This window comes from Coregonus clupeaformis, chromosome 9 (genome assembly GCF_020615455.1).
Source record: "Coregonus clupeaformis isolate EN_2021a chromosome 9, ASM2061545v1, whole genome shotgun sequence".
NCBI classification, from domain to species: domain Eukaryota; kingdom Metazoa; phylum Chordata; class Actinopteri; order Salmoniformes; family Salmonidae; genus Coregonus; species Coregonus clupeaformis.
This window is the reverse complement of record NC_059200.1, coordinates 42,162,471-42,186,897: the sequence shown is the minus strand read 5'-3', so window position 1 is coordinate 42,186,897 and position 24,427 is coordinate 42,162,471. Positions and strand designations below refer to the sequence as shown.

General features: G+C 44.5%; 1 protein-coding gene across 1 annotated transcript; it reads right to left on the bottom strand.

Moving 5' to 3' along the window:
* Positions 1–270: 270 nt before the first annotated feature.
* Positions 271–9,254, bottom strand: LOC121574213 (neuropeptide FF receptor 1-like). The gene is made up of 3 exons (XM_041886848.1): positions 8,894–9,254; positions 1,741–1,840; positions 271–1,228 (listed from the first exon to the last, which is right to left on the bottom strand). The coding sequence occupies exons 1-3, from the start codon at positions 9,252–9,254 to the stop codon at positions 271–273; spliced, it is 1,419 nt and encodes a 472-aa protein (XP_041742782.1).
* Between the last annotated feature and the right edge of the window lie 15,173 nt (positions 9,255–24,427).

The window sequence follows — 24,427 nt, the reverse complement described above, 5'->3', positions numbered from 1 at the left end:
AGCTGAGCTGGAGGACAGAAAGCTGAGCTGGAGGACAGAAATGCAGGTGGTTCACTTTATTCTTCCCTCACATGTATTATACTATAATGGGTCTCTGCAATGACAGCTGAATTGAGGGCTCCTATATAGGACACATCTAGTATTACAGTCAGGTAGAAAACGCTTTTTCACAGTCAAATGTCATGACAACATCCTCTTATCTCCAACCTGTTCATTCTCCAACCTCACCATGCACACACACCCCACTGTTGTTGTCCACCTCACTGCCTTTCAATGCTCCCACGCCTGACACACAGCAACCCCCATTGGAGAGAGTCCATCGACATCCTCCGCATGAAGACCCCTTTTTATTGACACTCCACTGTTACTGTTACTTCCCTCTACCCCCGAGCCCCGCAAGCCTCCTGTCTCTGCCGAGCCCTCCTCCTTCCTCTGCTCCATCTCTAGACACACGCAGCCCGTCAGGTCGCTGTCGGTGTGGATGCAGTTCCTCACCCCCCGGGTGGTGAGAGGATTGGCGCTGAGGGCTGTGTCCCGGGGCACTCTGGCCTTGCACCCCTGCTGAGCCTTGCTCACTGCCTCCTCCTGAGGGACTACGCTGCAACAGGATCCAGGACAACAGGCAGCCTGGAAGCCCTTCTTAAAGTTCTCATTGAAGTAGCCATAGATGATGGGGTTGATGCTGGAGTTGGAGAAGGCCAGCCAGTGGGAGAAGGGGAAGATGTAGCCTGTCAGAAGGTCCAGCTGGTCCCCTTCAGGTCTGGCGTAGTCTGTGAGGAGCATCAAGGTCCAGAGTGGCAGCCAGGACAGCATGAAGAGGAGAGCCACCACAATGAGCATCTTAACCACCTTGACCTTCCTCTGGGAGATAGGGGACTTGATGTCTGGGTGCCCCCTGCTGGACAGAACAGCTGTAGCGGAGAGCTTGGCTCCGATCCAGCCATACATGATCATGATGAGAGCCAAGGGAATCAGGTAGATGTGTGTGAACAGGACCATGGTGTAAACTTTCCTCATCTCAGGGTCAGGCCAAGTCTCATAGCAGTAGTAGAGAGGGTAGATTTTGTTATCACTGGATACCATGAAGTGACCCTCCTCTTGATCCACCGTCAGCATCACAGCCGACGGAAGCATGATCACCAATGCAAGAGCCCACACCAGCCCTGTAGTTGCCTTAGCAACAAGAAAGGTTAGCTTGGGCTTAAAGGGGTAAACAATACAGCGGAATCTAATGGGAGAGAGAGAGAGGAGAGATAGATGAGAAGTGATGAAGCGATTCATTTCACTAAGGCTTCTTTATACGCCACATACAGATGTAGGATCTTAATTTGATCCCTCTTTTGTTGCTGAGAATTGTCCTGCACAGCAGGAAATGCAAACTTGTAGTGTATTTGAGGGTTAAATGGCTTCTAAAGTTTGTAATTACCACTTTAAAATGTCAGACTTGATTTGCCCTAATGAAAAATGTATCAACCCCTACAAAAAATGTGGATTAATTATAATCCACAAAATAATTCACATTTCCTGTTGCTGCAGGAAAAAAATTATACTGTAGCAAACCGGCTCAAATTAAGATCCTACATCTGTAGATTAAACTGTTTACTGTACAACACAAAGTGTTTAACATGCATACATGAAAGCCTTTCTATCCCCTTCCAATTCACATGTGCAGATACTTGTAAACAAGTACCCTGCATGCCTAAAGGAGACAATGGGGGAGGGAGGAGGTGGGGGACTTACCTGTCCACAGCGATGGCAACCAAGGTGAAGACAGATGCAGCCACTGATATCCCCTGTACCAGGCCACTTAGCTTACACACTGCATTGCTAAAGGGCCAGCCTGCCAAACAACAATAGCAACAATAACACTTTACTGGTGAGCTGCCAGACATGTCAGTTAGAGTCAATAGCCATACTGTGAACAGGTGCTTTTGGCATGTTTGGTACACGTGAGTTAGTTTGGTACACGTGAGTTAGTTTGGTACATGTGAGTTAGTTTAGTACAAGTGAGTTAGTTTGGTACGCGTGATTTGGTCAGAATAATAAACAACTTCAGGAGTACTGTACATTTCAAACCTGCATAAAAGATGCCAATATACCTTTTTGCACAAGAGTGGATGAAGTGGATGAAGTATTTGTACCTACCCAGCGTGAATATGCAGCCAACAAAAGGTGTGTTTTGAAAAGGTAATTACTATAAGTGAAGTCTTCCTGACTGAGTGATTTTATGGCAATGATTATTTCACACTTTTGTACATTTGGGGTTTTCTAAAAGCACTTTTACTGCCTGGACTCTACTAATTTCTGTATTGAAGAGATTAATAAATTGTGAAGAACTGTCTAAAAATGTAAAGCTATTCATCAGGCTGTCAAATGAAAGACAGCTGCAATCATCATGTTCAGACCCACTAATATTCTCTCAGTTCTGAACTATTCAAACATGAATCCGCAATATCCAATTTACATTTAGATTTTTTTCATTTAGCAGTTGCTTTTATCCAGAGTGACTTACAGTTAGTGCATTCATCTTAAGATAGCTAGGTGGGACAGCCACATATCACAGTCATGGTAAGTACATTTTCCTCAATAAAGTAGCTATCAGCAAAGTCAGCGCTAGTAAGGTTGAAAAGAGTCAAGTGCGAGTGTTAGTTTACAAAAGGCTTTTTTTCTTTCTTTCTTTCTTTCTTTCTTTCTTTCTTTCTTTCTTTCTTTCTTTCTTTCTTTCTTTCTTTCTTTCTTTCTTTCTTTATTTCTTTCTTTATTTCTTTCTTTACAAGACAATGTTAAAAAGGTTCGCTATTAATAATAGTTTAAAAATATATATTTAAAAAATGCAATAACAGGATGGCGATTCAGCTTGTGAGATGTGTGAAGATGTATTACTGTGAGAATGAATTGACCTTATCTAAACCATTGCAAAGCTGGCTGGGCTGGGGCACGTGCATGTGCAACTTCAGACACATATAAGACCCCTGCTGAAACAGTCATACATTACATGTGAATGACTACTGGGGATAGCTATAATTATGTTTCTTTCAAGGCACAAGAGGGGTTATCCTAATAATTGTCGTAGTCAATAGCTAAAGGCAACTGGCCAATCAGTTATAGAAATAACTGTCTTTCTCTAAAGGTTGCATCATTATTTTCATCAAAGCTAACTGTAACGATCCCGGCAGTCTGAGTCGGGTCCTGTCTGGTGACCAGTGTTTTGGGTTCGTAGTCTCCAGTTTCCCGAGGGTTCGGGAACGCTCCGGGGAGCTCTCTGGTTTTCCGCACCTGCATCCCGTCAGCAATCTGCACACCTGGCCCTCATCATCACCCTTTTTAGGCTCTGGCCAAACATCCAGTTCCTGCCGGATCGTTAGCCATGAACAGTAGGTGTTCTGTGTATCAGTTTAGAGTTTCTAGCGTGAGTTTTGTTGTTTTGTACTTTGTTGAGTTTTTGTGTCCTTACCTCCGTTTTTGTTCCACCTGCAGTCACACGTCCGGAACCTTCACCCCACCTCTGCCTGATGGTCGGCGTCTGCCGAGCCATCACTGGACCTAGTGCTGCACCCCCAACTACTCATCCACGCCGCCCGCTCTGTCCCTGGATTATTCTGCACCTTTTGTTGTATCTAAATAAACCCTCACCTTCGTTCAACTCTCCTTGTCCTGGTCTGCTTCTGGGTTCTGGCTGAGGGAACTGTGACAGAACGATCCGGCCAAATATGAACCCAGCGGACCTGGACTCTGTTCGCCATGCCATTACCCAGCAGGAGAAGATGTTGGGCCATCATAGCATGGTACTACAGGAGATCGCGTTGTCAGTTCGGAACCTTTCTACCGGCCTGACGGAGGTCCAGAACCAACGCCAGTGTCCGGTGGAGGACCCACTACCGGTTTCACCCATCTCGCCTGCCGCTTCTGAAGTTGTGTCCCTCCGTGAGCCCAAGGTTCCGACGCCGGATAAATATGAGGGGGAGCTGGGAAGATGCCGTTCCTTCCTTATGCAGTGTGGATTAGTGTTCGATCTACAGCCCTACTCTTATGCCACTGACAAGGCTAGGATAGCCTTTTTGATTGAGTTGCTGCGTGGTCGAGCGCTGGAGTGGGCTTCAGCCGTTTGGGAACGACAGGATCCCTGCATGGCTTCATACCAGGGGTTCACGGCCGAGATGAGGAAGCTCTTCGACCATTCCGTCCGAGGGAGGGACGCAGCTAGGCGTCTGTTTTCTCTTCACCAAGGAACTCGCAGCGTGGCCGACTTCGTGATCGAGTTCAAGACGTTGGCTGTGGAGAGTGGATGGAACGAGGAGTCTTTGCAAGCGGCCTTTTACCAGGGCCTGTCGGAGCAGCTCAAGGATGAGTTGATCTCCTATCCGGAGCCTAGTGACCTGGACAGCTTGGTAGCCTTGTCTATTCGGGTGGATAATCGAGTCCGAGAGCGAAGGAGGGAGAAGCAATGGGGTCCGTCCAGTCGATCAGCTTCTCAGTTCCCAGTCGGGTCGGGTGGTGGATCAGAACACGTCGATCATTCTCCACCACTAAGGATTAGTGGAGAGGACCTCTCCCGATTCTGAACCCATGCAAGTGGGGGCGGCACGGGTTAACCAAGGAGGAGCGTCAACATAGACGTAAGACCAACTGCTGCCTCTACTGTGGTCGCTCGGGACATTACATCTCCACTTGTTCCCGGCGGTCGTCCAACTGCCCGGCTCGCTAAAGTTGGGAGGACTTTTAGCGAGCCAGTTTCAACCTCTCAGTACCTCTGTCAGACCCCGCTTCCGGCTACCCTTGTGAACAGGAATCAGAGCTTAGCGCTTAACGCTTTTATCGATTCAGGTGCCGATGGAAGCTTTCTTGATGCCGAGTTGGTGGAACAGCTGGGGCTTTCCAAGGAGCAATTGCCGGAAGCCATTGAAGCGACCACTCTGAACGGCAGTAGTCTGGCACGTATCACGATGAGGACTGAACCGGTTAAGATGCGGTTGTCGGGGAATCATTCTGAGATGATTTCATTTTTTCATTCTGCCGTCTTCCCATGTTCCTCTGGTCCTTGGATACCCCTGGCTGAAGGAACACAATCCCACGTTCGATTGGGTGACGGGCAAGGTAACGAGTTGGAGCCTTGATTGTCATGCTAACTGTCTCAAGACTGCCTGCCCCCATTCGGTTCCCAGTCAGGTGATTGAGGCTAAACCCCCAGATTTGTCCCTGGTTCCCGAGACATATCACGATTTGGGGAAGTTTTCAGTAAGCAGAAGGCTCTGTCACTTCCTCCCCACCGACCATATGATTGTGCCATCAACCTGGTTCCTGGAGCTGTCTACCCCAAGGGAAGGTTATACAGTATCTCCCGACCTGAACGTGAGGCGTTGGAGACCTACATCAAGGAGTCCCTAGCTGCTGGTCTCGTTCGTCCCTCGTCATCACCCCTGGGGGCAGGATTCTTCTTTGTGGGAAAGAAGGATGGCTCTCTTCGACCGTGTATTGATTATCGGGGGTTGAATGACATCACGGTCAAGAACAAGTATCCCCTGCCCTTGATGAGTTCTGCCTTCGACTCCTTACAGGGTGCTACGGTGTTCACCAAGCTAGACCTACGCAATGCGTATCACCTGGTCCGGATCAGAGAGGGGGACGAGTGGTTGACGGGTTTCAATACACCGATGGGTCACTTCGAGTATCAGGTGATGCCGTTTGGACTGACCAATGCTCCAGCGGTATTCCAGAGTATGGTGAACGACGTCCTGAGAGATATGATCGGTCTCTTCGTGTTTGTTTACCTGGATGACATTCTGATCTTCTCGAAGGAACCTTCCGACCACGTCCAGCATGTCCGGCAGGTTCTGCAGCGATTGTTGGAGAATCGTCTGTTCGTGAAGGCCGAGAAGTGCGAGTTTCACGCCCACACTACATCCTTTCTCGGGTACATCATCTCCAGGGGTGAGATTAGGATGGATCAGGAGAAGGTTAGAGCGGTTCTGGAATGGGCCCAGCCCGGTACGAGATTGCAACTCCAGAGATTTTTGGGGTTTGCGAATTTCTACCGCAGATTCATCCGGGATTACAGCCGTGTGGCCGCTCCATTAACTGCCTTGACTTCCAGTCTCAGGACCTTCAAGTGGAATCCGGAGGCGGATCGAGCGTTTCTGGATTTGAAGAGGCGATTCACCAACGCACCGATTCTCTCTCAACCGGACACGGCCCGTCAGTTCGTCGTTGAAGTGGACGCGTCTGATGTGGGAGTTGGCGCCATCCTGTCGCAGCGATGCTCCACGGACAGTAAACTCCATCCCTGCGCCTACTACTCTCGTCGCCTTTCGCCTGCAGAGAGGAATTACGATGTGGGTAACCGGGAGCTTCTCGCGGTGAAACTTGCCTTGGAGGAGTGGCGCCACTGGTTGGAGGGGGCGGAGCAACCGTTTATTGTCTGGACTGACCACAAGAATCTTGCTTACGTGCAATCGGCTAAACGTCTCAACTCCCCGTCAGGCCAGGTGGGCGTTGTTTTTCGGACGATTCAAGTTTGCCCTGACGTTCCGACCTGGATCTAAGAACGGCAAGGCGGACGCCTTGTCCCGGATGTTCTCCAAGACGGAGGAGAGTGGGTCCAAGACCGAGACTATTCTCCCCCGGAACTGCGTCGTGGGAGCAGTTATGTGGAAGATTGAGGAGGAGGTGCTGGCGGCCCTTCGGACTCAGCCCGGTCCCGGTAACGGTCCACCCGGTCGGTTGTTTGTGCCTGAGTCGGTTCGTCCTGCTGTCCTCAAATGGTCCCACGCCAGCAAGATGGCTTGTCACCCTGGCGTGGCTCGGACTATGGCGTTTCTTCGCAGACGTTTTTGGTGGCCTGCCATGGCCGAGGATACTCGGGGGTTTTGTTGCTGCCTGTCCAGTGTGTGCGCAGAATAAGAGTACCAATCGGCCCAGCGCTGGACTACTTCACCCCCTTCCTATTCCCCGGCGTCCATGGTCGCATCTGGCCCTGGACTTCGTCACGGGGTTGCCCGCTTCTGAGGGGAACACGGTCGTTCTGACTATCGTGGACAGATTCAGCAAGTTCGCCCACTTTGTGCCTATTGCCAAGCTTCCCTCTGCCTCGGAGACGTCCGAGATCCTGGTTAGGGAGGTTTTCAGGGTCCACGGTTTGCCCAGTGATATCGTTTCCGACCGTGGCCCTCAGTTTACCTCTGCTGTCTGGAAGTCCTTCTGTTTGGCCATTGGAGCTACAGTCAGTCTCACATCTGGTTTTCACCCCAATCCAATGGTCAGGCGGAGAGAGCCAACCAGAAGATGGAATCCACGCTACGCTGTCTGGTCTCTTCCAACCCCACCTCCTGGGCCTCTCAGTTGCCTTGGGTTGAGTATGCCCACAATACTCTCCCTACATCTGCCACTGGGATGTCTCCCTTCCAGTGCCTGTATGGCTACCAACCTCCCCTGTTCCCTTCTCAGGAGAAGGAGCTATCAGTGCCTTCTGTTCAGGCTCATATTCGTCGTTGCCACCGGACCTGGCATCGGGCCAGAAAGGCACTCCTTAGAGGTTCGGATCGGTATCAGCTCCAGGCGAATCGTCGCCGGATCCCCGCTCCCACCTATACCATCGGAGATAGGGTTTGGTTGGCCACACGGGATCTTCCGTTACGGACTGAGTCTAGGAAGTTGTTACCGAAGTTCATTGGTCCGTTTGTGGTGGAGAAGGTGATCAATCCGGTGGCAGTTCGACTCAAACTACCGAGGACGCTCAGAGTCCATCCCACCTTTCATGTCTCCTGCCTCAAGCCTGTCTTCCTCAGTCCTCTGTTGCCTCCTCCGCCTCCTCCTCCTCCTCCTCGGATGATCGGAGGTGGTCCTGCCTACACGGTGCGTCGCATCATGGATTCCAGACGGCGGGGCCGGGGTTTCCAGTATCTCGTGGACTGGGAGGGGTATGGTCCTGAAGAGAGGAGTTGGATTCCGCGGCGACAGGTCCTAGATGCTGACCTCATCAGGGGATTTCTACCGCCTCCATCCTGGCGCTCCGGGAGGTCCGCCCGGTGGCGTTCGTCGGAGGGGGGTACTGTAACGATCCCGGCAGTCTGAGTCGGGTCCTGTCTGGTGACCAGTGTTTTGGGTTCGTAGTCTCCAGTTTCCCGAGGGTTCGGGAACGCTCCGGGGAGCTCTCTGGTTTTCCGCACCTGCATCCCGTCAGCAATCTGCACACCTGGCCCTCATCATCACCCTTTTTAGGCTCTGGCCAAACATCCAGTTCCTGCCGGATCGTTAGCCATGAACAGTAGGTGTTCTGTGTATCAGTTTAGAGTTTCTAGCGTGAGTTTTGTTGTTTTGTACTTTGTTGAGTTTTTGTGTCCTTACCTCCGTTTTTGTTCCACCTGCAGTCACACGTCCGGAACCTTCACCCCACCTCTGCCTGATGGTCGGCGTCTGCCGAGCCATCACTGGACCTAGTGCTGCACCCCCAACTACTCATCCACGCCGCCCGCTCTGTCCCTGGATTATTCTGCACCTTTTGTTGTATCTAAATAAACCCTCACCTTCGTTCAACTCTCCTTGTCCTGGTCTGCTTCTGGGTTCTGGCTGAGGGAACTGTGACACTAACAGCACTGAATACAAAGCATCATGTTTTTATTAATTTACGGAATCATTATAGCAGTAGGGTAAAACCAACTCAGTGGCTTCGTGGTTAGAGTTTCCGCCCTGAGATTGGAAGGTCATACCAAAAATACTCAAAAAATGATAGGACTCGATGCCTCTCTTTTTGACACTCAGCATTAATGAGATGGATTGGAGGTAAGGCCCTGCGATAGACTAGCCTCTTGTCCAGTGGGTGTACTTGTACATCAAGCTGCCTCACGTTACAGAGACAGGAGATGGGCCATTCTTCTATAGCAGTAGGGTATTACTGTACCTGTGATGAGGTTGTCCACCAGCGTGGTTGGGATGCAGAAGATGCCCACCAGCAGGTCACTGATAGCCAGGTTGAGGATGAAGAGGTTGGTGACCGTCCGCATGTGACGGTTCTTAACCACAATGAGGCACACCAGGCAATTACCCACCATGCACAGCAGGAAGATGAACAGGTAGGCCAGGGTGAAGCTGGCTGCTATGGCCAGAGAGTGTTGGTAGTAAGGGGAAAGCTTGACGCTAGAGACGGTGCAGCTGGAGTTGGTGTTGGTGCAGTTGGTCAGGTTGGTGAGGTTTGTGGAGAATATAAGGTCAGAGGTCATGTAAAGAGTAGTGGTCAGTTGAAGTTCCCATGTGTCCTCCATCTTCAACTCCTCTTATTAGACCAGGAGGACAGTGTCAATCATACAGTAGGCTAAAAATACCCCCCAAAACAATAACAACATATTTATTACACAGGAGTAAATAATTACAAATATTTGGTGTCTTTAAAAAAAAGTTTAATCACATTATAAGTATTTTGTCACTTTGGTAAATTATATTTTTTTGTTGACTTGTTTTATCGACTTGTAGTAGATAGATATGGTTGTCCAGGTCATCAATTGAGAATACAGTGTATGGTTTAGGCCAATCCACTGTAGGACCTCAGGATCATGTGTACAGTATGTTTCAGTAATCCACCAAAAATAGGTATGTTTGTCAGCTGTCTCCATGAAGCGACAATGATATGCATAAGAAGCATTACAATTAATTATGGGTAGTGAGGTGACAATGTTGTTGCAATTATCGCGAGATGGTGAATGTCAATTAATGAATATCAGAACTTCTCTATGATAACCATTCAGCTTGGATGGCCAACAACCATTCTATTTGCCAGAATACATTCTGTAAGTAACTATTTCTCACATTTTAATTTAAAAAACGAATAAAAGTTATACAATATAATGATTTGGGGTTATTTATTAGCACATTATTGAAGCAAGTGTTCACAGAGATGTTCTGACAGGAGCGAATCTCAAGTCAATTTCAATGGAACTTCTAAATGGAATGGGATTTTTTTTTTTTTATCATCATCATTCATTTTATTCGGACATTCCAATAACGAGAATCAGAGTTCTATCATACTTTTTATTATTTAATTCACCTTACATTTCCCGAAATAAGGTGAAGGCGTCTGTCTACCTTATCAATATCATTCAGTTGAGAAATAAATCCCTATAAGGACAAATTGTAATAAAAGCCGTAGATGATTTGTAGAAGAAAGCACATACCTTAAGTGCCTTTTTAAAGACCTCCACGTGTGCAGTAAAATAAGAAAACAGGCAACCAAATCTCAGATAGTCCCCACACTAAATTACGAAATAGATACAGAGAGACCGACTGAACTTGCATGCACTAAAACACTTTTAAATACTATTTTGCTTGATTGTTTCATCCTCACATCTGATCCATAAGGTCTATGCATCCGGCGAATGAGGAGGCGCGCGTGAACGGCTTTTATAGCTACCACGCGGTCGTGCGTGCTCCACATGGAGACGTTCTAGAGACCTCATACTCATCATGAGTTTTCGAAGAAAATCAATTATCTAGATTATTGCTTTACTTGACAATTCCAATAAATCCCAATAATGAAATCAGCCTACCATGTCAGAATACTGTAGGCCTATAAAGATTGCTTCGAAGTTAGCGGAAGGAATTAATTGTGTAAATTAGGCCTACAGGGTTACTCCATTGTCAGCATCAAAAGGGGTCACAAGTCAACACCGATACTATAAAAATGTTTTACCTTAGCTGTAACCCTAGCCCTGTCCCATGACAAGTGATAGCCTGCTGCTACTTGTGGTTGCACTTTTAAGGGCTAGTCTTAGCCTACATCCCTTTCCACAATCCAACTAAGATCCCCCTTCCCTTTACCCATGAAACCCAAGGCAATAATCACTTTATTACCATGAGATCATATCAGTTCACAATATATATATATATACACTACATGACCAAAAGTATGTGGACAGCTGCTTGTCGAATATCTCATTCCAAAATCAGGGGCATTAATATGGAGATGGTCCCCCCTTTGCTGTTATAACAGCCTCCACTCTTCTGGAAAGGCTTTCCACTAGATGTTTGAACATTGCTGCGGGGACTTGCTTCCATTCAGCAACAAGAGCATGAGTGAGGTTGGGCACTGATATTGGGTGATTAGGCCTGGCTCGCAGTCGACGTTCCAATTCTTCCCAAAGGTGTCCGATGGGGTTGAGGTCAGGGCTCTGTGCAGGCCAGTCTAGATATTCCACATTGATCTCGACAAACCATTTCTAAATGGACCTCGCTTTGTGCATGGGGGCATTGTCATGCTGAAACAGGAAAGGGCCTTCCCACAACTGTTGCCACAATGTTGGAAGTACAGAATCATCTAGAATGTCATTGTATGCTGTAGCATTAAAATGTCCCTTCACTGGAACTAAGGGGCCTAGCCCGAACCATGAAAAACAGCCCCAGACCATTATTCCTCCTCCACCAAACTTTACAGTTGGCACTATGCATGAAGCTCCCAACAAACTGTTATTGTGCTGTTGCTTCCAGAGGCAGTTTGGAACTTGGTAGTGAGTGTTGCAACCGAGGACAGACCATTTTTACGTGCTACACGCTTCAGCGGTCCCGTTCTGTGAGCTTGTGTAGCCTACCACTTCACCATTGTTGCTCCTAGATGTTTCCACTTCACAATAACCGCACTTACAGTTGACCGGGGCAGCTCTAGCTGGGAAGAAATTTGACGAACTGACTTGTTGGAAAGGTGGCATCCTATGACAGTGCTATGTTGAAAGTCACTTAGCTCTTCAGTAAGGCCATTCTACTGCCAATGTTTGTCTATGGAGATTGCATGGCTGTGTGCTCAATTTTATACACCTGTCAGATTCTTCACCTTATTGGCTCAGGTATTTGAACCAGCAACCCTTCGGTTACTGGCCCAACACTCTAACTGCTAGGCTACCTGCCGCCCTATCATCAACTCATAGCCTATATCCATGTCTCTTGCACAATCAACTTCAGTGTAGGTATCACGCATAAAGGCACAGTAAGAGCGGACTGTCATACATAGTATGACTGAGGGATGAAAGTTGTAGCCATTCGTTTAAAAATGAGAAAAACTGTTATGTGTGGGCTATTCTTCAAGGGGGGAATTCAGACCTGAGTTATGCACACGTAACTTAATTTCCTTTTTATGCACCTTTCTCTCTACACGTATTCTGACCTTGGACTTAAGCATGAGATAAAGCATATGCCAGCCATCTATTCGTTTGGGGTGGAGTTCATAAAAATTGAGATGTGTCTACAGATACGCTGTATTCTGACCTTGACTTAATTCCCTCATAATTCCACCACCTTTAAGCACCAGGAAACCATGAATAAGGTCGAGCAAAGTGGAAAAGCATCAACTTAATTTTTTCCCCGATATAAATAATACCAATCTCCATGCACTGTAATTTATAAATTGATAAGAGCTATTGATAAGACCTAGGTAAATGAGTAATCCATTTGGATAAGGGGATTGCAAATATAATTTACAATTTAGTTATTTAGCAGACGCTCTTATCCAGAGCAACTTATGACAATTGTTTTAGATACATTTTACTTTATGATCATTTGCTTGTTGGTCTTAATTTAAGGTTAGGGTTAGGCATTAGGTTAGCAGTGTGGGCAAGGTTAGGGTTTGGTTTAAAATCAGATTTTAAGAAGAAAAATTGGAGCTCCAGGCTCCAGGCTCCAGGCTCCAGAGTCTGAATACTTATGTAAATGTGATATTTCAGTTTTTTTATTTTTTATAAATTAGCACAAATTTCTAAAACCCTGTTTTGGCTTTGTCATTGTGGGGTATTGTGGAAGGTAGACCATACATGATGCTGTAGAAGTTTAAACCTGGAGCCTGGAGCCTGGAGCCTGGAGCCTGGAGCCTGGAGCTCCAATTTTTCTTCTTAAAATCTGATTTTAAACCAAACCCTAACCTTGCCCACACTGCTAACCTGAATTTCAGACCCTTTACTTTATTTCTAAAAACTTGTTTTCGCTTTGTCATTATGGGGTATTGTGTGTAGATTGATGATGGAAAAAAACAACTTAATCAATTTTAAAATAAGGCTGTAACATAACAAAATGTGGAATAAGTCAAGGGGTCTGAATACTTTCCCTATTGTACGCATTTCTCACCTTCCAATATTTCATGGATTGAACAATTGAATATGGCAACTTTCAGGATGAATCAAAACAAAGTATTTTTTGACTCACCAATACGTTTTGTGCAAGGCTCTCCAACCCTGTTCATGCATGATTCATACTTTTTGTTACTTTTTGTTACTTTTTGTTTCGTCCTCCCGAGTGGCGCAGTGGTCTAAGGCACTGCATCGCAGTGCTAGCTGTGCCACTGAAGATCCTGGTTCGAATCCAGGCTCTGTCGTAGCCGGCCGCGACCGGGAGACCCATGGGGCGGCGCACAATTGGCCCAGGGGAGGGAATGGCCGGCAGGGATGTAGCTCAGTTGGTAGAGCGTGGCATTTGCAACGCCAGGGTTGTGGGTTCGATTCCAGTATGAAAAATAAATAAAAATATATGCGCTCACTAACTGTAAGTCGCTCTGGATAAGAGCGTCTGGTAAATGTAATTATTTAAAAAAAATTGTGTGTGTATTTTACCCCCTTTTTCTCCCCAATTTCGATCGTGTCTCATCGCTCCCAACGGGCTCGGGAGGCGAAGGTCGAGTCATGCGTCCTCCGAAATATGACCTGCCTAACCGTGCTTCTTAACACCCGCCCGCTTAATTTCCGCACCAATGTGTCGGAGGAAACACCGGGATCAAACCGGTGCCTTAGACTGCTGCGCCACTCGGGAGGCCTCACACATACTTTCTTAACCCTAAATAATCTACAAGATCAGAATATTTTTTTAATCTACCAATTGGTGCTGAAAAGGAGACAAATATGCATGTATTTAGATGGCTTTCTATCATTGATACCTATTCTGAACCTATCTCTCGATTTACAGTGCCTTGCAAAAGTATTCATCCCCCTTGGTGTTTTTTCCTATTTTGATGCATTACAACCTGTAAATGGATGTTTATTTGGATTTCATGTAATGGACATACACAAAATAGTCCAAATTGGTGAAGTGAAATTAATTAATTTTTTTGTTTCAAATAATTCTAAAAAATAATTAACGGAAAAGTGGTGCGTGCATATGTATTCACCCCCTTTGCTATGAAGCCTCTAAGTTGTGGAGAAGTACAGATCAGGGTTGGGTTATATATACTTTGAACATCCCACGGAGCACCATTAAATCCATTATTAAAAAATGGAAAGAATATGGCGCCACAACAAACCTGCCAAGAGAGGGCCGCCCACCAAAACGCATGGACCAGGCAAGGAGGGCATTAATCAGAGAGGCAACAAAGAGACCAAAGATAACCCCGAAGGAGCTGCAAAGCTCCACAGCGGAGATTGCAGTATCTGTCCATAGGACCACTTTAAGCCGTACACTCCACAGAGCTGGGCTTTACGGAAGAGTGGCCAGAAAAAAGTCATTGCTTAAAGAAAAAAATAAGCAAACACATTTGGTGTTCGCCAAAAGGCACTCCCCAAACATATGGAAGAAGGTACTCTGGTCAAATGAGACTAAGATTGAGCTTTTTGGCTATCAAGGATATCGCTATGTCTGGCGCAAACCCAACACCTCTCATCACCCCGAGAACACCATCCCCACAGTGAAGCATGGTGGTGGCAGCATCATGCTGTGGGGATGTTTTTCATCGGCACGGACTGGGAAACTGGTCAGAATTGAAGGAATGATGGATGGCGCTAAATACAGGGAAATTCTTGAGATTTGAGACTGGGACGAAGGTTCACCTTCCAGCAGGACAATGACCCTAAGCATACTCCTAAAGCAACACTTGAGTGGTTTAAGGGGAAACATTTAAATGTCTTGGAATGGCCTAGTCAAAGCCCAGACCTCAATCCAATTGAGAATCTGTGGTATGACTTAAAGATTGCTGTACACCAGCAGAACCCATCCAACTTGAAGGAGCTGGAGCAGTTTTGCCTTGAAGAATGGGCAAAAGTCCCAGTGGCTAGATGTGCCAAGCTTATAGAGACATACCCCAAGAGACTTGCAGCTGTAATTGCTGCAAAGGTGTCTCTACAAAGTATTGACTTTGGGGGGTGAATAGTTATGCACGCTCAAGTTTTCTGTTATTTTGTCTTATTTCTTGTTAGTTTCACCCCCCAAAATATTTTGCATCTTCAAAGTGGTAGGCATGTTGTGTAAATCAGATGATACAAACCCCCCAAAAATCCATTTTAATTCCAGGTTGTACACCAGCAGAACCCATCCAACTTGAAGGAGCTGGAGCAGTTTTGCCTTGAAGAATGGGCAAAAGTCCCAGTGGCTAGATGTGCCAAGCTTATAGAGACATACCCCAAGAGACTTGCAGCTGTAATTGCTGCAAAAGGTGGCTCTACAAAGTATTGACTTTGAGGGGGTTGAATAGTTATGCATGCTCAAGTTTTTTATTTCTTGTTTGTTTCACAATAAAAAAGATTTTGCATCTTCAAAGTGGTAGGCATGTTGTGTAAATCAAATGATACAAATCCCCAAAAAATCCAGGTTGTAAGGAAACAAAATAGGAAAAATGCCAAGTGGGGTGAATACTTTCGCAAGCCACTATATTTCTACTAAAGAAATCCGTTAACTTTGGTAATTTTTCTGTAAAAATGTAATCTTTCTTTCTTTATTTTCTCTTCCCCGCTCTGAAAGCACCTCATTGCTGCTGTGTTACTTTCAATGAAAGGGTGGAATAGTCCATTATTAATATTAATGACACTTGTTTCTACTATTATGAGAAAAACGTGAATTATATTAATATTGATATGAAACATATGTATATGTATGAGAATACATTATTGATCTATGAAATCAAATCAAAGTTTATTGGTTGCGTACACAGTTTTGCGGATGTTATCGCAGGTGCAGCAAAATGCTTATGTTTCTAGCTCTAACAGCACAGCAATATCTAGCAATACAATCAAAATAGTAATAAGACAAAGACATGATCAGTCTATAATTTTAATGGTAGGTTTATTTGAACAGTGAGAGACAGAATAACAACAACAAAATCCAGAAAAACGCATGTCAAGAATGTTATAAATTGATTTGCATTTTAATGAGGGAAATAAGTATTTGACCCCTCTGCAAAACATGACTTAATACTTGGTGGCAAAACCCTTGTTGACAATCACAGAGGTCAGACGTTTCTTGTAGTTGGCCACCAGGTTTGCACACATCTCAGGAGGGATTTTGTCCCACTCCTCTTTGCAGATCTTCTCCAAGTCATTAAGGTTTTGAGGCTGACGTTTGGCAACTCAAACCTTCAGCTCCCTCCACAGATTTTCTATGGGATTAAGGTCTGGAGACTGGCTAGGCCACTCCAGAACCTTAATGTGCTTCTTCTTGAGCCACTCCTTTGTTGCCTTGGCCGTGTATTTTGGGTCATTGTCATGCTGGAATACCCATCCACGACCCAGTTTCAATGCCCTGGCTGAGGGAAGGAGGTTCTCACCCAAGATTTGACGGTACATGGCCCGTCCATCGTCCCTTTGATGCGGTGAAGTTGTCCTGTCCCCTTAGCAGAAAAACACCCCCAAAGCATAATGTTTCCACCTCCAAGTTTGACGGTGGGGATGGTGTTCTTGGGGTCATAGGCAGCATTCCTTCTCCTCCAAACATGGCGAGTTGAGTTGATGCCAAAGAGCTCGATTTTGGTCTCATCTGTCCACAACACTTTCACCCAGTTCTCCTCTGAATCATTCAGATGTTCATTGGCAAACTTCAGATGGGCCTGTATATGTGCTTTCTTGAGCAGGGGGACCTTGCGGGTGCTGCAGGATTTCAGTCCTTCACGGCGTAGTGTGTTACCAATTGTTTTCTTGGTGACTATGGTCCCAGCTGCCTTGAGATCATTGACAAGATCCTCCCGTGTAGTTCTGGGCTGATTCCTCACCGTTCTCATGATCATTGCAACTCCACGAGGTGAGCTCTTGCATGGAGCCCCAGGCCGAGGGAGATTGACAGTTATTTTGTGTTTCTTCCATTTGCGAATAATCGCACCAACTGTTGTCACCTTCTCACCAAGCTGCTTGGCGATGGTCTTGGCCATGGTGGAGAGTTTGGAATCTGATTGATTGATTGCTTCTGTGGACAGATGTCTTTTATACAGGTAACAAACTGAGATTAGGAGCACTCCCTTTAAGAGTGTGCTCCTAATCTCAGCTCGTTACCTGTATAAAAGACACCTGGGAGCCAGAAATCTTTCTGATTGAGAGGGGGTCAAATACTTATTTCCCTCATTAAAATGCAAATCAATTTATAACATTTTTGACATGCGTTTTTTTCTGGATTTTTTTGTTGTTATTCCGTCTCTCACTGTTCAAATAAACCTACCATTAAAATTATAGACTGATCATTTCTTTGTCAGTGGGCAAACGTACAAAATCAGCAGGGGATCAAAAACTTTTTTCCCTCACTGTAGGATACATATTTGTTTATTCAGATCCCCATTAGCTTTTGCCTGGGGTCAACAACAAAAAACATAAAACACAACAAGTAACAAAACACTAATGCACTGATAGACAAGAACAGTCACACACATTTAAAATACAATGATATCCAAACAATACAACAAATTATTATCCCTAAAAGTGCCAACATATTTCATAGTAAAAGCGCCAATGGGGGTAATTTTTTACCCCAAATTGTAAACTGGACTCAGGACAAGATGTACCATACCTTTAGTTTGCTAGATGTTCGCGTTGTACATCCTCCTATCCTCCCCTAGAAGTTTGCGTTGTACACCCACCTATTCTCCCCGACCAACCTCCCCCTTTTATTTTTGTCTTAAAGAAAAATTCCACCCAAAAACAATATTTTGGTATTTGTTTCATTAGTCCATTGTTGACATAGTCTCAAAATCAGTGGTGGAAAAAGTACCCAATTGTCATACTTCAGTAAAAGTAAAGATACTTTAATAGAAAATGACTCAAGTAACAGTGAAAGTCACCCAGTAAAATACTACTTGAGTAAAAGTCTAAAAGTAATTAGTTTTAAATATACTTAAGTATCAAAAGTAAAAGTATAAATAATTTCAAATTCCATATATAAAGCAAACCAGACGGTTTCATTTTCTAGTTTTTTAAATTTACTGATAGCCAGGGGCATGCTCCAACACTCAGACATAATTTACAAACGAAGCATGTGTTTAGTTAGTCTGCCACATCAGAGGCAGCAGGGATGTCCAGGGATGTTCTCTTGATAAGTGTGTGAATTAGGCTATTTTCCTGTCCTGCTGTCACGACTTCCGCCGAGGCTGCCTCCCCTCCTTGTTCGGGCAGGCTTCGGCGTTCGTTGTCACCGGCTTACTAGCCACTGCCGCTCCATATATCATAATTCCATTTGTCTTGTCTTGTCAATTACACACACCTGGTTCTTATCCCCTCATTAGTCCGTGTATAAGTGTTCCCTCTGCCCCCCTTGTCCTTGTGGGTGATTGTTATTTGTGAGAGTAGTGTAGCTAGGTGGAGCTACTCTCCCTTTGTATTGCTGGGGTAGATATTTCCCCTGTGCCTGTATATTGTTGGAGTATCCCGTACCGTGTATTGCCAGGGTAGATAGTTTCCCCTGTGCCTGTTTTCGTGTGTCGCTATCCAGCGCATTTGTGTACGACAGAATAAACTCTGTATTCTGTGATTTACCCTCCTGCGCCTGACTCCTTCTATCACACTCATCACACCTGCTAAGCATTCAAAATGTAACGAGTACTTTTGGGTGTCAGGGAAAATGTATGGAGTAAAAGGTACATCATTTTCTTTAGGAATGTTGTGAAGTAAAAGTTGTCAGAAAAATATAAACAGTAAAGTAAAGTACAGATACCCCAAAAAACTACTTAAGTAGTACTTTCAAGTATTTTTACTTAAGTACTTTACACCACTGCCCAAAATGTTTTGCTTGTCAGCAATCAAGTTTTCAGCATCATATGATGCAAAATGCATCATACAGGGATGATTTCTGTATACATTTCTGTATAAATTCATTTAAAGTCTTGTGTTTCTGTGTTACTCAGCAGCTAAGTAATTGTCGATTGAGCTAATCTGACGTACCGTTACAACCTGAGATAGCCACCGATATGGATGTTATTGGCAATACAGTGGCTTGCGAAAGTATTCACCCCCCTTGGTATTTTTCCTATTTTGTTGCCTTACAACCTGGAATTAATATGTATTTTGGGGGGGGTTGTATCATTTGATTTACACAACATGCCTACCACTTTGAAGATGCAATTTTTTAAAATTGTGAAACAAGAAATAAGACAAAAAAACTGAAAACTTGAGCATGCAGAACTATTCAACCCCCTCAAAGTCAATACTTTGTAGAGCCACCTTTTGCAGCAATTACAGCTGCAAGTCTCTTGGGGTATGTCTCTATAAGCTTGGCACATCTAGCCATTGGGATTTTTGCCCATTCTTCAAGGCAAAACTGCTCCAGCTCCTTCATGTTGGATGGGTTCCGCTGGTGTACAGCAATCTTTAAGTCATACCACAGATTCTCAATTGAATCATTCCAAGACATTTAAATGTTTCCCCTTAAACCACTCAAGTGTTGCTTTAGCAGTATGCTTAGGGTCATTGTCCTGCTGGAAGGTGAACCTTCGTCCCAGTCTCAAATCTCTGGAAGACGGAAACAGGTTTCCCTCAAGAATTTCCCTGTATTTAGCGCCATCCATCATTCCTTCAATTCTGACCAGTTTCCCAGTCCCTGCCGATGAAAAACATCCCCAGAGCATGATGCTGCCACCACCATGCTTCACTGTGGGGATGGTGTTGTCAGGGTGATGAGAGGTGTTGGGTTTGCGCCAGACATAACGTTTTCCTTGATGGCCAAAAAGCTCAATTTTAGTCTCATCTGACCAGAGTACCTTCTTCCATATGTTTGGGGAGTCTCCCACATGGCTTTTGGCGAACACCAAAAGTGTTTGCTTATTTCTTTCTTTAAGCAATGGCTTTTTTCTGGCCTTTCTTCCGTAAAGCCCAGCTCTGTGGAGTGTACGGCTTAAAGTGGTCCTATGGACAGATACTCCAATCTCCGCTGTGGAGCTTTGCAGCTCCTTCAGGGTTATCTTTGGTCTCTTTGTTGCCTCTCTGATAAATGCCCTCCTTGCCTGGTCCATGAGTTTTGGTGGGCGGCCCTCTCTTGGCAGGTTTGTTGTGGTGCCATATTCTTTCCATTTCTATACTGAGATCATGTGACAGATCATGTGACACTTAGATTGCACACAGATGGACTTTATTTAACTAATTATGTGACTTCTGCAGGTAATTGGTTGCACCAGATCTTATTTAGGGTCTTCATAGCAAAGGGGGTGAATACATATGCATGCACCACTTATTTTTTTGAATTTTTTGAAACAAGTTATTTATTTAATTTCACTTCACCAATTTGGACTATTTTGTGTATGTCCATTACATGAAATCCAAATAAAACTCAATTTAAATTACAGGTTGTAATGCAACAAAATAGGAAAAACGCCATCAGACTTTTAGCTCTAACTTTGGAACACTATGGGCTATAAACTCAGTTCCAACTACATCTAAAAGATGAGACTCTAAACTTGGTATAGATACATTGATTGGAATCTAAATATGTATTTACATTTTAAAGTAATTTTTTAGTTAAAGTGGCTGCCCATGGGCCAAATCTGGGGTGGCTCCATATCTATACATTTTCAGAGTACATACATCTACTTCTGTGACAAATTTGGTGCTTATATCACAAAGTGCACTACTGAGTCAACATTTCCATCTTAGCAGCACACCACTAGCATATAAAAGAGAGATGATTGTTCATTCCTCCATAGTAACACAAAAATAATCGTTAATGGTTTCTTGTCAGTAACTAGTGGCTTGACAAATTCCTAAAATTTCAGAAGGTCAAAATGTACCCCTGTTGGCGCTTTTAGGGTTAAAAATAATTGGTTTGCAATAAACTTTAAAATTGGTACATACCGATACATAGCTAAATACTGTATGGAAAATTATATTTACCCTCTATTATTCCTATTTAGCACTTCAAAATGATCCGTTATGAAAATTATTAATTTTTTGCTAACAAAATGTGCACATGGTATTTCAAACTTTGATTTTGCATGAATGACTCAGAGGTGAAAGATGTGTTCAACTCCAATGAATGCACAATCAAAGGTGCTGAACATAAGACATGGTTCATTATCAGTTATGAGCTTTGTACTGAGTTTTGAAAATATACCACTGCCATCTGAAAAATGTGCCAAACTGATTGAGAAAAACTGTAAGAGGCTGGAGGGAATGGTTTGGACATTCAATAAAGACAAAGCAAAAACCGTGTGGCGTGTGTGTGCTTGTATGCGTGTCATACACACAATCCGTGCAGATGGAGTCATTGCGCTATCTTACATGAGGAAATGTAGTTGACTCATTACTGAACGGTTAATAAAGGAACCTCTGACAAGAGTCTGTCTGTGCTGTAGGGTAAGCGCATCAGAAGCTTGTCATGTGTTAACTTATCATGCAAGCAAACAAACCTTAACAGAATGTCGTATAGATTTAGGCTCCTCAATAAGTCAAAAGTTGTATTGATGTTCAATATTCACATAGAAATGATTAAAATGCACAGTGTTCTGTACATCTGATTTAATTTCTCCCGTTTCATTATGACTAGGAGTCATGACAGCATTAGGTTGGCATGAGACTGCCCTCCTGTGGTCACATGTGAAACATTCAGCACGCCCAGTGTACTGTATTTTGAGGACTGGCCACAAAACGGTATACTCTTCTAACTGCTTGTCAAAATGAAAGCAAGATCAAATCCGATCTCAAACTAAACAGTATCACAAACATTAAAATCATAAATTCTAAGTGCTAAACTGCCAGTCCAGAGGAAAATTAATATGTACAAAACATATTTGACTCTGTACTTATTATATCCAAATAAATCTCAGAGAACGGGTTAGAAACACAACCCATGTGTATGAGCAAATGTTCAGCCTGATGAAGTTAACTTCTTCTGTTTCCACCAGTTAGTCAGTCTACCAAGTCCTGTCTCTGAACAGCTGCTCTCGGACTCCTTGCAGCTCCGCAATGCAGCATGCTGTAGCCTTTTCTTCACCCTAACCTCTCTCACCTGGGAATTCACAAAGACAATACTCCCAAAAAATATTAAATAAAGCTATGGTGAACACATAGGGTTCATAGTCCATACAGTGTGGTACTCTTGAGTCTGCATGCACTACACCAGGGAAATATCTTACAGCCAGGGGGTGGCTATTTAAGTGATAATGCCCAAGAAGCCGGTGTTTGGAGGATATATTGGCACGGGTGTTGTTTTCGTGTCGGGCCGGCAAACCGTGCCAATATATCCTCCAAACACCGGCTTCGAGGGCATTATCACTTTTATACAACGGGTTACCAACATATTCAAATAATGATTTACATATTTTCATTAAAAACTTTATTTTGATGAATTTATTCATACTATTTCATCCTTCCACAAGATATAGTCCCGACACAAATCTAGGGTTGCTATCCAAGCCGGCTGGTCGTTCGTTCTATCGGTTCAGTTGACGCGACCCAGTCATTCAGTCTTTTTGTTCTGTATCTATGGACGCGACCCAGTCGTTCATTTAAATGTTCCATTGCCATACTGGCTGGCAACGTTCTTATCCCTTGCTTGCTAGCTAGCCAACTACGGCTAACTTACAGTCAAGTAAAACAGTGCAGCCAGAATAACAACAGTAGCGGCATTTGCATTTGTTTAAGCTGTTTTCTAATTATTTATTTGGATACATCCATAACAATGTACTAATGAGGCGCGATTTCGCCTGGCATAGAACATGTGCTCTCTAGTCAGGACACTATTGTTCAGAGGAGCTAGCCAACAACACATCTAACACAATCTTTTCAAACTGACGCTGGAAAGACTGCAAACTAGCTGCACTTCGTTTCGTTTGACCTTTTTTCAATTGACATTTCTTTGTATATATCCATAAAAATGATGCCAGCTGATTCATGATTTCGACTGGCTGAGAAACGCTGCCTGCCTTTCTGTCTCGTCCCGTCTCCCGACACGTTCATTACTATGGAACAACAGGAGATCGAATTTGAATATTTAAACAATGTTGCAAATGTCGGAGACAGACAGCAATGTTTATACAAATCTCTGCTGTTGAAAATGAAAGGTTAGTCTAAAAGAAATGTGAGATAATGTCTAGATGCTTTTTATAGCGGAGATCAAGTTTAAAGTGCCTGGCTGAGTTGATGAGACAGTGGATTGCGCAGTCAGCTGGAATAGAGTAAATAGGCATTTTAACGTCATACATTTAGCTGGTGGTAACTTGTGGAATAGACACCGGCTGGAATGCGGTTTTAACCAACCACCCGTTGTATAAGTGTGTGTAAACATGTTTGTATTCTTTCTCGTTGGTGGTACCATTGATTATGCAGGTCTCTCTTCCCTCTGTATAGAGGAGGATCAATATGAAAGCACATTGTCAAATTATTAATTTCAAGGTAAGGACACTCAGGCTTAAAACAAAATCTACATTAGAGCATAAAAAAGAGTGAGAGAAACTAACATGATCACTAATTGCCTTTCACCTGTCCTGTGTGTGTCATCTAGTCTGGAGGTTAGTTTGGTGTGGTTGGGTTGGGGGGCTGAGGGTTGAACCCTTGGCCAGGCCTACTGAGTCTTTGACTGAGTCGTAGTTCTTCAGTCCAGGGGGGCTAGCTGGGGTCCAAATGAAAAGCTGATGGGTCAGTGGTGGAGGATGTACCAGGGTCTTCAGGTGAAGGGCAGAGACCAGGGGTGAAGGTGGGTGGCACCAAGCAGCCCGTGGCACTCACAATGGCATGGATAAGCTCCGGACTACTGGGGCCGGGTCTGTAGCGGGGGGGACATGGGAGGGGACGCTGGCTCCTGAGGTACCTGCTGTGGGGCAGGGGGGGATCTGATGTGCTGAAAGTCTGTCTTCTCTCCTGGTACTTTAGCTACAGTATGGAGTGAACAGAGACCAGAAATATAGATACGTAGCTACTCAAAATGAACACACAGTCATACATAAACAAGTGCCCTATAGCACACTCCCTTCCACCCATGTCCTCACCCATCACACACATATTTTGTAGAATGCAAAACATCTCTGACTACTATTACATAGCAACAAATGTATATTCTTTCACTTGTACAGAATACATATTAATTTACAGTTAATCTGAGCTGCGGGTAAGTGGGTGCCTTTGGTCTTTTTGGAGTGTGACTGAGGACCATTTCTCGCAGGTGGAGGATTCTGGCAGGGTGAGGGTACATTTGGCCAACCCTTGTGAGAGGTAGAGGGTTTTTGAGTTGGTGCACAAGGTATTTTGACTTTAGTTCTAAAGTCCTCCTGTCCTCTAGTAGTCTTGTCTTTCTTTCTAAA

What these genes read in the sequence shown, in the direction of transcription:
- LOC121574213 (XM_041886848.1), bottom strand. Translation starts at nt 9,254, where the DNA reads ATGGAGGACACATGGGAACTTCAACTGACCACTACTCTTTACATGACC. An exon ending in GGTGGACAACCTCATCACAG is followed by an intron (nt 1,841 to 8,893) that starts GTACAGTAATAC and finishes GTTGTTTGGCAG; the next exon opens with GCTGGCCCTTTAGCAATGCA. An exon ending in GTTGCCATCGCTGTGGACAG is followed by an intron (nt 1,229 to 1,740) that starts GTAAGTCCCCCA and finishes CTCTCCCATTAG; the next exon opens with ATTCCGCTGTATTGTTTACC.